At 42.9% G+C, this 15,983-nt stretch overlaps 1 protein-coding gene across 1 annotated transcript in view; it reads right to left on the bottom strand.

The window, feature by feature from the left end:
• LOC124006638 (pappalysin-1-like) overlaps positions 1 to 15,983 on the bottom strand; it is a 136,539-nt gene that overhangs the window by 86,176 nt on the left and 34,380 nt on the right. Inside the window, 1 exon segment of the mRNA XM_046316684.1 lies at positions 10,549 to 11,050. Coding sequence (XP_046172640.1) covers positions 10,549 to 11,050 — 502 coding nt within the window.

Here is a 15,983-nt window from a genome sequence, read left to right as displayed (position 1 = left end):
GAGGCCAGATAAATCTAAGATGTTGAAGAAATGCTTCAACGAATCCTTTGAAGAACAATAAATAAAGCAGCATACCTTTTGTTAAGGTGACAGCTGCATTTGAGGTTTCCTGCCTATTAAATATTATTGCACTAATTCTTATGAATGGAACAGAGTCCCCCCCCCCCTCCTAGCACTACACAGCTGATGATGAGTTGGGTATTTGAATCAGCTGTGAAGTGCTAGGTCAAAAACCAGGACCGAGTTTGGGGAAACCCTGAGCCCAACTCAATGTCATGCAATTTACTCTACAATATAAAATGACTATAGCACAGCCTCAGAGTCACAAGGATTTGGTGGCAGTGCTACTTCTATCTCTTCTCTTGAATTAGAAGGTACAAAATATTTTCTGCGATATTATATTATAAGAATTAAGACATAACTCCATTACCTTAATTCAGCACAATAACAAGCTGCAGAGTAGGCACACAGTCAACCAACAGTTTGTCTCACATTGATGACACCATCACTCCCATGGTTCAGATGACATGTCATTTAGCGAGGAGCTCCACTGGCCTAGCCTAGCGTTAATGATTCACTGTTGAGTGGGGCCAAATCAGACAGTGAAGAGTAAACCTAACATACGGACAGTGCCAAAGTAGGAATATCAGCAAAGACAGTATAAGTAATGGTAATAATAACAATGGAAACCATTGACGTCAAACAAAAATTGATAAGTAATTTTATTTTTAACTCCCCTATACATGTTCTTAGAGGCAGATCTAGGTCAGATACGTTTGAGGAGGTTGCTCAAGTATTTGAAAGTATTTGAAATAAGCTATATAATGCTATGTCTAGTGTTCCAGGTTTTTTATTAAATATTACCTCAAATTAATTACAATATGAATTAAATAGATGTTAAAATCAGTTTTTTTCTGTAAGCCCCTGCTTGGCCTGTTAGGAAACAACAGAGTGGTTTGGGCATATACTGGTAAAAAATATAAATAATAATTTGACAGCTCAGCCAATGAGACGTGCAAACACTTGGATATTCAAAATAGATCCCATGTGGGGGCACTGAGGCAGACTGACGGAGCCAGGCTGCACCAAGTCAAATTGGATGGATGGATTGGATTCAGGATTTGGAAATGAATGATGGAACTAGGTCACTTTACTATTACAGCCATAAATGCAGGCTGATTATTTGTCCTTTGCTTTGTCACTATATTCCTGATATTTCTGTTGTTACAGTAGCTATCTAACAACCTAGTCGTGAACATAGATAGCTAGTTACTTCTGCTACATATATCAGTTAACAACAGCTAGCTAGGTTTCCTCTTGACATAAAACTTTTTGTTACAAACCACAAGTTTTAAAATAAAAGGGAATGGTGAGATGGTTGTTGTGTGGAGGATCTGCTTTGACTTGGTTTTTTATTGGCTAGCCAGCTAGCTAATGTTTGCTAATGTTAGCATGCTAGCTAACATTGGCATTCTAACTAACTTAGGCATACTAGCGTTAGCTAACTGCTTCTAAACAGCCAGCAGGTCAACTCTTACAAACCACATCATTTGAAATACCAGTTTATTAGGAACAACACCCCGTTCACAAAAATGGATGGCTACATAAGGCAGACAGGCATCAAGGCATTCAGTTACTGTTTGATTGAACATTAGAATGGGCTAAACGAGTGACCTAAGGAACTTTGGGAGGTCAGACGTGCAAATCGGTCGTCCGACCTGGGTATAGGGGCGAAAGACTAATCGATCACGTTATGATCATCGTGCCAGGCGTGCCGGATCCAGTATCTCAGGCGTGGCCGCCATCCTGTGTTTTTCACGTATGACAGTGTCTAGGGTTTACCGAGAATGCTGCAACAACAAAAAAACATCCAGTCAGTGGCAGTCCTGTGGGTGAAAACAGCTTGTTGATGACAGAGGTTGAAGGAGAATGGCAAGAATCATGCAAGCTAACTGGCTGGCCACAAACAGATAAATAACATTCCGGGTGTGCAGAACGACAGAAGAAACTGCTCCAGTGGGCACATGATCACCAACACTGGACAATTGAGGAGTGGGAAAACATCACCTGGTCCGACGAATCCCGGTTCATGTTGCGTCATGCTTATGACAGAGTCAGGAGTCCATGCACCCATCCTGTCTGGTACAGGCTGGTGGTGGTGATGTACTGGTGTGGGGAAAGTTTTCATGACACACGTTAGGTCCCTTGATACAGATTGCGCAACAAACGTTGCAGACACCTTATAGAATCCATTCCCGGAATAATTCAGGCTGTTCTGGAAGGAAAGAGGGGGCTGACTCTGTACTAGATGGGTGTACCTGTTAAACTGTCCGGTAAGTGTCTCCCGAGTGGAGCAGCGGTCTAAGGCACCGTGTAGCAGTACTAGAGCTATCACTACAGATCCGGGTTCGATCCTGTGTTGCAGCCACCTTAGCTGGCCACATTCAGACACATGAGGTAGCGCACAATTGGCTCAGCATCGTCTGGGTTAGGGGAGGGTTTGGCAGACTGGGATGTCCTTGTCCCATTTCGCTCTAGCGATTCCTTTGGTGGGCTGGGCACATGTACTCTGGCATGGTCGCCAGTTGGACGGTGTTTCCTCTGACACATTTTTGTGGCTGGCTTCCGGGTTAAGCAAGCAGTGTGTCAAGAAGCAGTGTGGCTTGGCAGAGTTGTGTTTCGGAGGATGCATCGCTCTCGATCTTCACCTCTCCTGAGCCCGTACGGGAGTTGCAGCGATGGGACAAGGCTGTAACCACCAATTGGATATTACGAAATTGGGGAGAAAAAGGGATTAAAAATGTTTTAAAATAAACAACAACTGGCCAGTAAGTGTAGAAGTGACTGGCGAGATAGTTGTTACATAGGTTTGGTCCTTTTTTGCTTGCAAGCTGTGGTTTGCTTGCCTTGCAAGCTAGCTTGCTTGTGTGCTATAAACTCGTTTCTCCCCTAGTCTCGAGAAGGATCCTTATCCCACCGGAGAATTTGGCAAAAAGGAAAAGGCTGCTGGACCAATCACATACAGGCCTGTCTCGACCAAAGATAACAATGTCATTATCCAAGCAAATTTCAAGCGTTTTCTGTTTGAGATGGGTTATTTAAAGTGTTTTTTCCCCCCCTCCAAATTATGCTTTCAGCTTTGGTTTCAAATATGTGTACAATTCACGTCAACAACATTATTTGGGTACAAGTTAACAGAAGATGAACTTTTAAAGGTGAGATTTTCACTGGACAGTTGCGTCGTCTGGTTGGAGACCGCAGATATCTGTGGAACTCCACTGTGGGAACTCTAGAGAAAACCTCTTTATCATAACAACCTGTGGAATCCTATGAGGAATCTGCACCCGCAGTATGGACCTTTGAACTTCAATTTAGTGCTTCACAGTAAAATTGGTCAGCGCCCATTTTTGGCAGAGGGAGCAGAATTATAGTAAACCCAGAATCACCTCCACAGCCTCCCACAGAGAAACACAACCCCCTCCTGAACATTCCACCTTAACAATCCCCCCAAAATCCACTTTTTTTGGATCTTGCCCAATTTTATCCCAGGGAAATCAGGTCGTAATTTTGAAAAAGGGTTCTAAGGAGAGAGAGAGAGAGGCAGAGCAAGAGGTGAGACGACCAGACATCCAGGGACCCGCTGTTGCCTCCCCCACTACCTCTGTCTGCCACTCACCAATATGGTTCATATTAGAGAGCTTCTGCAAGGCTCAGTGCTAATGCTGCTCCTTATGGAGAGAGAGCAGGCAAGGGATGTCAGGGGGAACGCAGGGCACAGTGGGACTTTGTTGGAGTGGAGGGGGCAATGGAGACGGAGTGTGTGTTATGGGGAGAGGAGTAGGAAGAGAGGTGAAGAGGAAGGGGGAGAGAGGGGGGAGAGAAGAGGGTGTTGTATGTTTTCTTTGCAGTACACATTAGTATTGCAAAACACGAGGCTTCAAAACCATTCATAGTATTATACTCTTTAAAAAAACATCATTTTTGCACGTATCTGTGAACCCGAACTCACAAACAAAACAAAAAACCTCCCCCAAAACAATCTGCACACGGAGGTGATCTAAAACAAGTAATGTTGGAGCACAAAGCTATTTCTCACAAATACCTAAAGAAGTGTTTTATACATCCCTAAACTGTTTTGCTGGCAAAAAGAAAACAAAAACCTCCTAGTTAGGCAGTCAGAGCTGGGAAAACAACAGAGCTCTCTGAATAGATCTGAAAGGGCATGTCTTCTCAGGGCTAGAGCAACAGTGGACTTGACAGGAGAGGAGCAGGGCCATGGGGCCACAGGGGTAAGGCCATAGGAGAACATAGGGGGATATAGGAGGGAAGGAGAAGGGCAGAATGGGGGCAGGGTTCCCAGTGAAAAGGGGCCGTAGGGGGCAGCTGTCCTCTTCCTTCCGGGCTGGCGGGTCCCGTCACGTCAGAGCTGAGGTGGGCTTTGAAGCCCTGACAGGCCATAGGAACCAGGTCAGGGAGAGGATTAGCCCATGGGCCAGGGGGGTCTCAGAAGACTAGGGTCATCCCCCTAACCCTCCTCCCTTTTCTCAGACAACCCCTAAGGGACCTTTTGAAATTTACAGAACGGGGTACATGGAGGAATTGGGGGGGAGGTCATGCTTTTTTTTTCAGTCCGTGAAAGCTTTTGTATTTGTTAATTTACAATCGATTAATTTCTATATTTCTCAGTGTTTTACAATGAGGGCTTATTATATCCTGATGTGTGCCTGATGTCGCCCGTCATCAATTTGTACCATTGTGCGGTTTGCTGCAGGTTTGAACTCAGTCTGGATCAAACATGAGAAAATAACAAGAGCTGCGCAATATTAGACCTATTAGTTGTTTGACGACGAGCATTTGATGAAATGCACACAACATGATAATTTGATGTCCCTGAAACATTTTGGGAGTAGCAGAGAATTAAAGGGGAATAACGGCATATTCCCGAAAAATGGTCTATTTACATTGTCAAATCGGTAGACTAATGAAAATCATTTCGAAAATGATGCAGGGGATTTCATTTGCAAGCCAGTCACAAATTACTTTTCTCGAGCGAGCAAGAGATCGTGATAATGTAGGCAAATTTTATCAAATGGAAAAGTACTCTTATATGCTTCACCAAATACCCTTGCATCAAATACCCTACTCCTTGAAAGTAAGAATGATTATATATAGCATATTATATAATGATGCCAACTTTTTTAACATCCAGTCCCTAATTACCCCTGACCAGTCCAACCTTCCACATCAAATCACATTTTATTTGTTACATGCTTTGTAAACAACAGGTGTAGACTAACAGTGAAATGATTACTTACGGGTCCTTCACAACAATACAGCGATAAAATAAAATAAACAAATAATAGAAAAGTAATAACACGTTATAATAAAATAATAAATACACAACAAGTAGCGATAACTTGGCTATATACAGTTGAAGTCGGAAGTTTACATACAACTTAGCCAAATACATTTGAAGTAAGTTTTTCATAATTTCTGACATTTAAAACTCTTTTGGATGAGGGCAGCATTTTCACTTTTGGATGAATAGTGAACTGAGTGAACTGCTTCCTACTCTGTCCCAGATGCTAATATACGCATATTATTATTAGTATTGTATAGAAAACACTCTGAAGTTTCTAAAACTGTTTGAATGATGTCTGTGAGTATAACAGAACTCATATGGCAGGTGAAAACCAGAGAAAAATCCAACCAGGAAGTGGGAAATCTGAGGTTTGTAGTTTTTCAAAGCTTGGCCTACCAAATACACAATGTCTATGGAGTTGCACTTCCTACGGCTTCCACTACATGTCAACCGTCTTTAGAAACTTGTTTCAAGCTTTTGCTATAAAGGAGGGGCTCATGAGGCCTGTTTGAGTCAGTGGTCTGGCAGAGTGTCTCAGGCTCGTGACGCACACTCCCGACAGAGTTAGCTCTCGTTCCATTGCTTTTCTTCAGACATAGGAATTCTCTGGTTGGAACATTATTGATGTTTTATGTTAAAAACATCCTAAAGATTGATTCCATGTATCGTTTGACTTGTTTCTCCGACGTGTAACGGACCTTTTTGAGTTTTTGTCTGGACGAAGTGCTCGCGTCTCATGAAGATGGATTACTGGGCTGAACACACTGTGGCTATGACAAGTGGCTATTTGGACATAAATGATGGACTTTATGGAACTGTATGGAACAAATCAGTCATTTATTGTCGAACTGGGATTCCTGGGAGTGCCTTCTGATGAAGATCATCAAAGGTAAGTGAATATTTATAGTGTTATTTCTAACTTCTGTTGACTCCAAAATGGCAGATATTTCTCTGGCTGGATTGGGCTCTTAGCGCCGTTCTCAGAAGTTTAAATAAAAACTGACACAGCGGTTGCATTAAGCAGAAGTCTATCTTTAATTCTGTGAATAACACTTGTATCTTCTATCAATGTTTATTATGAGAATTTCTGCAAAATCTCCGGATGTTTAGGAATCAAAACATTACTGAACATAACGCGCCAATGTAAACTGAGATTTTTGGATATAGATACGCACATTATCGAACAAAATATACATGTATTGTGTAACATGATGTCCTATGAGTGTCATCTGATGAAGATCATCAAAGGTTAGTGATTAATTTTATCTATATTTCTGCTTTTTGTGACTCTTATCTGTGGCTGGAAAAATGGCTGTGTGTTTTTTTGACTTGGCTATGACCTAACATAATCATATGTTGTGCTTTCACTGTAAAGCATTTTTGAAATCGGACATGATGGGTAGATTAACAAAATGTGTATCTTTCATTTGCTGTATTGGACTTGTTAATCCTAGTAAAAATTCCATGTCTTAGGTCAGTTAGGATCACCACTTTATTGTAAGAATGTGAAGTGTCAGAATAATAGTAGAGAGAATTATTTATTTAAACTTTTATTTCTTTCATCAGTGGGTCAGAAGTTTACATACACTCAATTAATATTTGGTAGCATTGCCTTTAAATTGCCTTTAAATAGCCTTCCACAAGCTTCCCACAATAAGTTGGGTGAATTTTGGCCCATTCCTCCTGGCAGAGCTGGTGTAACTGAGTCAGGTTTGTAGGCCTCCTTGCTCGTACAGGCGTTTTCAGTTCTGCCCACAAATTTTCTATGGGATTGAGGTCAAGGCTTTGTGATTAGTTGTCCTTAAGCCATTCTGCCACAACTTTGGAAATATGCTTGGGGTCATTGTCCATTTGGAAGACCCATTTGCGACCAAGCTTTAACTTCCTGACTGATGTCTTGTGATGTTGTTTCAATATATCCATGTAATTTTCCTCCTTCATGATGCCATCTAGTTTGTGAAGTTAACCAGTCCCTCCTACAGCAAAGCACCCCCACAACATGATGCTGCCACCCCCGTACTTCACGGTTGGGATGGTGTTCTACGGCTTGCAAGCCTCCCCCTTTTTCCTCCAAACATAACAATGGTCATTATGGCCAACCAGTTCTATTTTTGTTTCATCAGACCAGAGGACATTGCTAAAAAAGTACGATCTTTGTCCCCATGTGCAGATGCAAACCATAGTCGGACTTTTTTAGCCGGTTTTTGAGCAGTGGCTTCTTCCTTGCTGAGCGGCCTTTCAGGTTATCTTGATATAGGAATTGTTTAACTGTGGATATAGATAATTTAGTACCTGTTTCCTCCAGCATCTTCATAAGGTCCTTTGATGTTGTTCTGGAGTTGATTTGCACTTTTTGAAAAGGAGGCCTACAAACCTGACTCCGTTATGCCAGCTCTGTCAGGAGGAATGGGCCAGAATTCACCCAATTTATTGTGGGAAGCTTTTGGAAGGCTAACAAAAACGTTTGACCCAAGTTAAAACTTCTTCGGGATAGGAGGAAGCATTTTCACTTTTGGATAAATAGCATGTCCAAATTCAACTGCCTGCTACTCATCCCCAGAATATAAGATATGCATGTTATTAGTAGATTTGGATAGAAAACACTCTGAAGTTTCTAAAACTGTTTGAATCATGTCTGTGAGTATAACAGAACTTATGTAGCAGGCAAAACCCAGAGGACAAAAACGTTTTTTTTTTAGGTCACTGTCTTTTCAATGGGTTTTCAATTGGGAAAACAGATTTCCAAGGGACTTGTTTGCAGTTCCTACCGCTTCTACTGGATGTCACCAGTCTTTAGAAATTGGTTGAGGTTTTTCCTTTGTGTAATGAAGAAGTACGGTCATCTTGAATAAGAGTCACTTGAAGTGGACTGTTTGAGAGAGGCGCATGACCAGAAAAGTTGCATCAGTTTGTTTTCTTTTTGTATTGAACACAGATCATCCCGTCTTCAATTTGATCAAATATTAACGTTTAAAAATACCTAAAGTTGTATTATAAAAGTAGTTTGAAATGTTTTGGCAAAGTTTACAGGTAACTTTTGAGATATTTTGTAGTGACGTTGCGCAAGTTGTAAGCTGTGTTTTTCTGGATCAACCTCGCTAAATAAATTGACATTTTTGATATATATTGACGGAATTAATCGAACAAAAGGACCATTTGTGATATTTATGGGACATATTGGAGTGCCAACAAAAGAAGTTTGTCAAAGGTAAGGCATGAATTATATTTTTATTTAGTTTTGTGTAGTGCCTGCAAGGTTGAAATATGCTACTCTCTTTGTTAACTGTTGTGCTATCATCAGATAATAATCTAACATGTTGGCTGGATTCACAACGAGTGTAACTTTAATGAAAGTTTGATTTTTATAGTATTTTATTTGAATTTGGCGCTCTGCATTTTCCCTGGCTATTGGCCAGGAGGGACGATTGCGTCCCACCTATCCCAGAGAGATAAAACAATTTAAAGTCAATGCTACCAAATACTAATTGAGTGCATGCAAAGTTCTGACCCACTAGGAATGTGATGAAAGAAATAAAAGCTCAAATAAATTATTCTCTCTACTATTATTCTGACATTTCACATTCTTAAACTAAAGTGGTGATCTGGGGGTCCTCCCCCTGAACATAAAAAAACAATTTGATATCGTTTCTCAACAGGGAATCCATATTTACTTGACAGAACACAACCTTTTTTCTTAGGTTTTTGGCCCAATAAACAACAATGAAAGAGTACACTCGATTTTGTTTTTGCCACAATAAATTAAATTGAAAGAGTAGACTTGACTAGTGTTTCTAACTAGATCACTAATCTACCTCCTTACCTCAAAGTCCCACCCACTGTGATTGATTGACAGGTCTGAAACCCTAATAACTCTGTGACCCACAAACATCCTGCCCCCTTCCCCTGACAATTCCACCCACAGTGATTGATTAACAGGCCAAACCTTTAAAGGGATAGTTCACCCAAATTTACAAAATGACACATTGGTTTCCTTACCCTAATTGTCCACAGCAGCCGAGCTAATAAAGTACATAATTTGACGAACAAATATCATTGTGGCAATTACAAACTTGCAGTAAAACTGTAAATATAACTTTAATCTCAAGAGAAGACAGATTTAATGTTAAAAAGGTTATCTTACTAAAATATTCCTGATCATATAGGCCTAGTGCATTAACACCCTCTTTATCTTGCATAACAGGCATACTCACCCTATCGTGTCTTTTCACCCATTTTCCTTCTCATGTGAACCACGCTGACAGCATGAAAGTGAAATGGCACAACACATGGCAATGCCACAGAGAGTTCTACCTTTATCTAGTCACCACATTCCATGAAAGCAAAGCACAAAACTCAACTGTGCACAGATAATGCCATCAACAAGACATTTGTTTTCCCCAGCAACTCCGTGGAAGTTGGAAAAAAACTAATGCGGCTATCAATGAATGACCTTTGACTTGAGAAATGGATGCTGGGCAGTGGATTTGAAACCACCAAACTGGTGATGGCCCACTAATATGCCTGAGGGTCTTCCAAAAGAACACATTGAAACATCATGACACTTATATGTATAGGAGACATTTTCATAGAGGTTTCTTATTTGGGATTTTAAAAGGCATTTCTTCCGACCCCAAAACAAAATTAAGTAAAAAGTATTTATTTATACCAGTGCAAAATATCACTCCGCCCAGGCCTGGGCTGGCCAGAGAGCGGGGAGGTAGGCTTAGGCCCATTCTAGAGGGGAGATATACAGAGCCCACAGCCCAGATCCCTGGTGCCTGGCTGGGGTAGACAGAGGCTGGGCCAGGAAGACCACATCAGCTGCCCTTCTGGACACAGGCAGGCAGGCTTGCAGGCCCAGGCTTAAATCAGCCTGCAGCTGCAGTGCTTTCCTCAGCATATTAAATTTGGCTCCGTTCACCCCCTGACCAAGAACAACTTAGTGCAAAAATAAGAGTGTTTTCCCTCAACACAGGGTCAATGAGGAGATTGGGCTCGGGATCAGATTAATTGGCTGTGTGACAAGATAAAGCTTACTACACAATTTCTCACCTATTAAGTAGAGAACGCAGCAATCCTGAGGTAACATTAACCTACACCAGGCCTATACAGTACAACCCACACAGTCAACGCATTCAAAGTCACGTGTAACTGACAGTAAACAGCCAACCACCCTAGTCTCTCACCTGTCAGTGTATCGCCTGGCAGGGTTGTTCAACAGCACGCCATGGGGGGTATGGGAGAATGGCGGCTGACGCAGCAGTCGGTGGATGAGTGGCTTGCAGTGGCGACACAGCGGGCAGTCGGGCTTGGACGCCAGTAGGGTGGCGTCAATCTCCAGATGCTGCTCCATGGTGAAGAACTGCACGCCGTACACCTCCTCCTCCACGTCCAGCTTCAGCGTCAGCGGCGCATCACAGAACACGTTACTAGGACCCAGCGAGAGGTTGTTTCCACTGACGGTCAGGAGCAGGATGTTGTGGATGGCGGGAAGGGCCATCTCCTCGGGGCTGAAGAAGGTGACCCACACGGTGAGGGAGTCGGGTACTAGTGGGTGGGGGAACTCCAGCTGGAGCATGCAACCCTGCAGGGGGCACTCAGACAGCCCCACAACCCACTGCTCGATGCCGGCGTTGGGGCTCCAGGTACGCACGCTGGGCTCACATGCCTGCTCCACGTCTGGAGGTCCTAGGGGTCAAAAGGACAGGGACCCAGCAGATCAGACATAACTTATAATAATACATGTATTTATTTTGATATAGCACTTTTCATTTTCACATGAGCATCATGTGTGATTGTTTGAATGTGTTTGCAGGCAGGGAAGAGCTAGAGTATAGATGTGAGCATCATGTGTGATTGTTTGAATGTGTTTGCAGGCAGGGAAGAGCTAGAGTATAGATGTGAGCATAGAGTGTGATTGTTTGAATGTGTTTGCAGGCAGGGAAGAGCTAGAGTATAGATGTGAGCATCATGTGTGATTGTTTGAATGTGTTTGCAGGCAGGGAAGAGCTAGAGTATAGATGTGAGCATAGAGTATGATTGTTTGAATGTGTTTGCAGGCAGGGAAGAGCTAGAGTATAGATGTGAGCATAGAGTATGATTGTTTGAATGTGTTTGCAGGCAGGGAAGAGCTAGAGTATAGATGTGAGCATAGAGTGTGATTGTTTGAATGTGTTTGCAGGCAGGGAAGAGCTAGAGTATAGATGTGAGCATAGAGTGTGATTGTTTGAATGTGTTTGCAGGCAGGGAAGAGCTAGAGCATAGATGTGAGCATAGAGTGTGCTGTAGCTGAGGGTGCTATGATTTGTACATGGGGGATTCTACAGAAGTGGTGTGAATTGCTGTCCCGCCCACAAGTCAGTCTCCAAATCTGCGACATTCATTCCTATCATCATATGTAATAATTCAACCCAAAACAATCTTAAATTCATATAGCACAAAGTCATTTGTACTATATTATAAATTCAATCAATCAACAAGTTTCAGATTCATGCAATCAACACTGAACATTTCACAAAGAACAATAGAGATTATATTTCTCTAAATTCAATTGAAAGATTTTGAAAATCAAGTTTAAAAATCATGTTTTGACTATTTTGGTAATTTGGTATGCAAATAACATTTATAAAATGTATGTGTAATAGAATGTTAATCAAAATGATCACTACTATGCATTCTTTCCCCTTAACCGCAACTCTTTCACTGTGTTTCAGTAGTGACACATTTAGTGGGGTGGTAAGGAATTCAGGTAAATGTGTCAAATGTAGTATACAGATGTAGTAGCTTAATTTGATCACTATTTTGTTGCAAACTTGTAGTATATTTGAGTTTAAAAAATACTTATAATGGTTGTAATGTCCATGAATTATAATTCACATAATAATTCACATTTCCTGTTGCTGCGGGATTATCCTACATCTGAGGACATTTATCCCCCGAAGAGGTCGGGTGGTGGTGGATGCCCTCCCCCCCGCCCTAAAAAACTAAAAGGATCCTACATCTGTGTGTTTATGCTGCAATAGTTTGTGTCAGGGGGTTAGGGTCAGTCTGTTATATATCTGGAGTATTTCTCCTGTCTCAACCAGTGTCCTTTGTGAATTTAAGTATGCTCCCTCTAATTCTCTCTCATTCATTCTCATTCTCTCTTCTCTCAGATGACCTGAGCCCAAGGACTACCTGGCCTGATGACTCCTTGCTTTCCCCAGTCCACCGGTGCATGCAGCTACTCCAATTTCAACTGTTCTAACTGCGGCTATGGAACCCTGACCTGTTCACTGGACGTGCTACCTTGTCCCGGACCTGCTGTTTTGGACTCTAACTCTGAATGATTGGCTATGAAAAGTCAACTGACATTTACTCCTGAGGCGCTGACCTGTTGCACCCTCGAATAACACTGTGATTATTATTATATGACCCTGCTGGTCATCTATGAACATTTGAACATCTTGGCCATGTTCTGTTATATTCTCCACCTGGCACAGCCAGAAGAGGACAGGCCACCCCTCATAGCCTGGTTCCTCTCTAGGTTTCTTCCCAGGTTCCTGCCTTTCTAGGGAGTTTTTCCTAGCCACCGTGCTTCTACATCTGCATTGCTTGCTGTTTGAGGTTTTAGGCTGGGTTTCTGAACAGCACTTTGTTACACCGGCTAATGTAAAAAGGGCTTTATAAATACATTTAATTGATTGATTATTGTTTGTTGGAAGATGTGTGCTGAAAGTTGGGGAGAAATAGGACACAATTTATACCACGTCTGTAGAACAACGCATTTAGAACAGTGGTCTGGCTGACTACACATGGATGAGGTCAGTGAAGTATCAGGGCTGAATGAGATGTTGACTTTTCTCAGCAATGGACTATATGCGGCAGACAGAGGACTGAGTTCATTGCCAGTAAAGCAGTGGAGGCAGCAGACTAGCTGCAGACTGAGGTGTGTTCCTACTGAGAGGGGCCCTGCACAGGGTTCTCACTTTAGCATATGTCATTACAACCCCAAACAGCGCCCCTCCAGCCATATTTGGAGCCCACAGATACCTTGTATTATCCAGAGTGACGTACACCAACATTCATCAAGTGCTTTGAGAAGCCAACGCCGCAGACACTGTGTTCTCCCTGCTTTCCTTTTGTGCACTTCCAAACTGGCAACCAACAAAACCCATTTGCTAACCTCATTTCTGGGCACTGCACAGAATTCCAGTGTTTAATCAAGTGAGCACCGAATTCGGTTTCCAGGCCACATTATCTTAACACATGTATCGTAAGCGTCTGTGTGGCCAGAATAGAGGTCACTTTGAAAAAAAGGACAGAAAAGAAACTGAGGAACTGAGATGCACCTACAGTTTGTGCCCAGCCCCCCCCCCCTCCCTCTCTCTCTCTCTCTCTCTCTCTCTCATTCTGTGGTGAATTTTTCATTTACATTTTGAAGAAAGGAGTTTTAGCCACTGACAATGTGTTGTAATGTCAGCTGTTATGGTGGGCTGTCCTCCTGCTTTGGAACTCCTGCTACGGATGCCAGAGGTTAGAGATTTACGATGCGACAGGATAGACATGTATAAAGATTATATGAATCCTTGGCAAGACCCAAGTCTATTTTTCAACACGGTAGAATTACCAGTACAGTAATTTTATCTTTCAAATCCGACTAAAACAGCACCTGCAATGACATCTCATCTGAATTTTTCATTAAGGTTAAATCTACTCGCTGGTATATAAACAGCTCTGAAGCGTTTGACCTAGCCTTGCCTCCCAGGCTGCCGAAAGGCCCCAAGGGTGATCAGACAATCCAAACCTGGCCTTTGAATAAGAGGCCTTGCTTTCTCACTTGATTAGCTAATCCCACCGGGGTATTAGCCTGTCTAGGAGAGCTCTCGTTCTAGGAAAGGGGGAAAGAGACATTGGGCGGAATTCCAGCTTAATTGCAGTAGGGTTGAATGTGGAGCACTGTGTCTGTGTGCCAGGGCCCTTCGGCATTATGTGGGAATCAGACGGTGTAGAGTCGTGGAGCGCTGGGAAAAGGGGACTGGAATTGACTGGGATACGGATGGATAAACATAGAGGGATATGTCCGGGCACGCACTCTGCTTTCTAAGAAAGGGGCCTGCCTCTCCTTCGTGTGTCACACTCTCGATAGCACACACACAACAGACTGACTGACTGACTTGCACTGAGGTAACCGTTGTCCTCCACTTTAATGGCCACAGCCACCCATTTTTGCAAACATCAATTCATACCATGACCCCTAACTAGAGGGCATGAGAGTAACCACAATGGAAATATGTTTTGCTCACTTGTATTTTGTCCCTTGACAGCCATACGGTGTCAATTAATCAATCAAGCGATCCCGCATAGCAGTCAATCTTCAAGAACTTCCTCTAGTACAGTGTTGGGTTCCCGAGTGGCGCAGCGGTCTTAGGCATCTGGTTCGATCCCGGGCTGTATCACAACCAGCCGGGATCGGGTGTCCCATAGGGGGATTGGCCCAGCGTCGTCCTGGTTAGGGTTTGGCCGGGGGTAGGCCATCATTGTAAAGAAGAATTTGTTCTTAACTGACTTCCGTAGTTAAACAAAGGGTTAAAATACAACACAAAAAATACATAGAAATAGTCTTGAAGGCCAAAAAATGTCAGTCAGTCATTTATTCCATCTCTCTGCATTGGATATCTGCAGTGTAAACAGTTGGTGAGGGATGGAGAATGTGGTGAGGGAGGGAGAGTGATGGGGAAAGCAGAAGGTTTAAAGGAGAGGAGGTGACACTGACAGTCCAGCTCCTCTCTTCTCCCTCGCCCGGGGACTTTCCGCATATTTCCTTCAGCACACATCCACTGTGCCTCTCCTTCTATTCCAGATCAAACCTCGTTGGCCTCCACTCAACATCCCAATGTAAAAAATAAAAATAAACTTGTCCTGGTGTGCGGATGCTTTTATATAGTGCAAGTCTGGAACACCTTAAAGGGATACTTTGGTATTTGGCATGCTAGCAGATGCCCAAAGACTTCCAGTCGTTGCCCTAACGCTAGTTAGTATTGGCTTGCGTAACTACTGTACCTATAACTTCCTTCATGCTACACACAGATACATAAAAATGGTTCATCTGACTCTGGGGAAGGAGATACATGTCCTCATTGCCAAAATCACAAAGTATCACTTTAAGGCAGTATCGCTTAAGATCAGGTAGCGCGCTCCAGGATTGACATTCTCCAGAATAAGTGAGTGTGCTGTACGTGCATGGCTGCGCATATCCAATAGCCCTCCATCCACAAATCATTATCTCATGACCATCATAAAGTGCTAGTTGAGATGAAGCAGGGGAAGCTGCTCTTTCTCTTTAGGTACTTTGTGTCTGAACTCTGTGACCCTGAGTCCCTGCAGTGTGCAGCCCTGGCAGCAATGGAGCAGAGACCAATGAATGTAACCCCTGTTCTCCCAGACAGACAGTGAGAGCACACACACACCAAATATTCACACACAAACACATGGTATCACGTAATGCAGCGAGGCTTGACACTGCCCCGCCTTCAAAGGAGGGCGATGCTAATGAAAGCATGGCCCGACATCTGGGCCAGAGTCAGACAGGAACACTTTAGCGATGCACGGCTCAGTGCAGCAGCACATACACGCTCAAATA

This window comes from Oncorhynchus gorbuscha, linkage group LG20 (assembly GCF_021184085.1).
Source record: "Oncorhynchus gorbuscha isolate QuinsamMale2020 ecotype Even-year linkage group LG20, OgorEven_v1.0, whole genome shotgun sequence".
In the NCBI taxonomy this organism is placed as follows: domain Eukaryota; kingdom Metazoa; phylum Chordata; class Actinopteri; order Salmoniformes; family Salmonidae; genus Oncorhynchus; species Oncorhynchus gorbuscha.
Note: the sequence above shows the minus strand (reverse complement) of the source record. Positions and strands in the feature narration are given on the sequence as shown.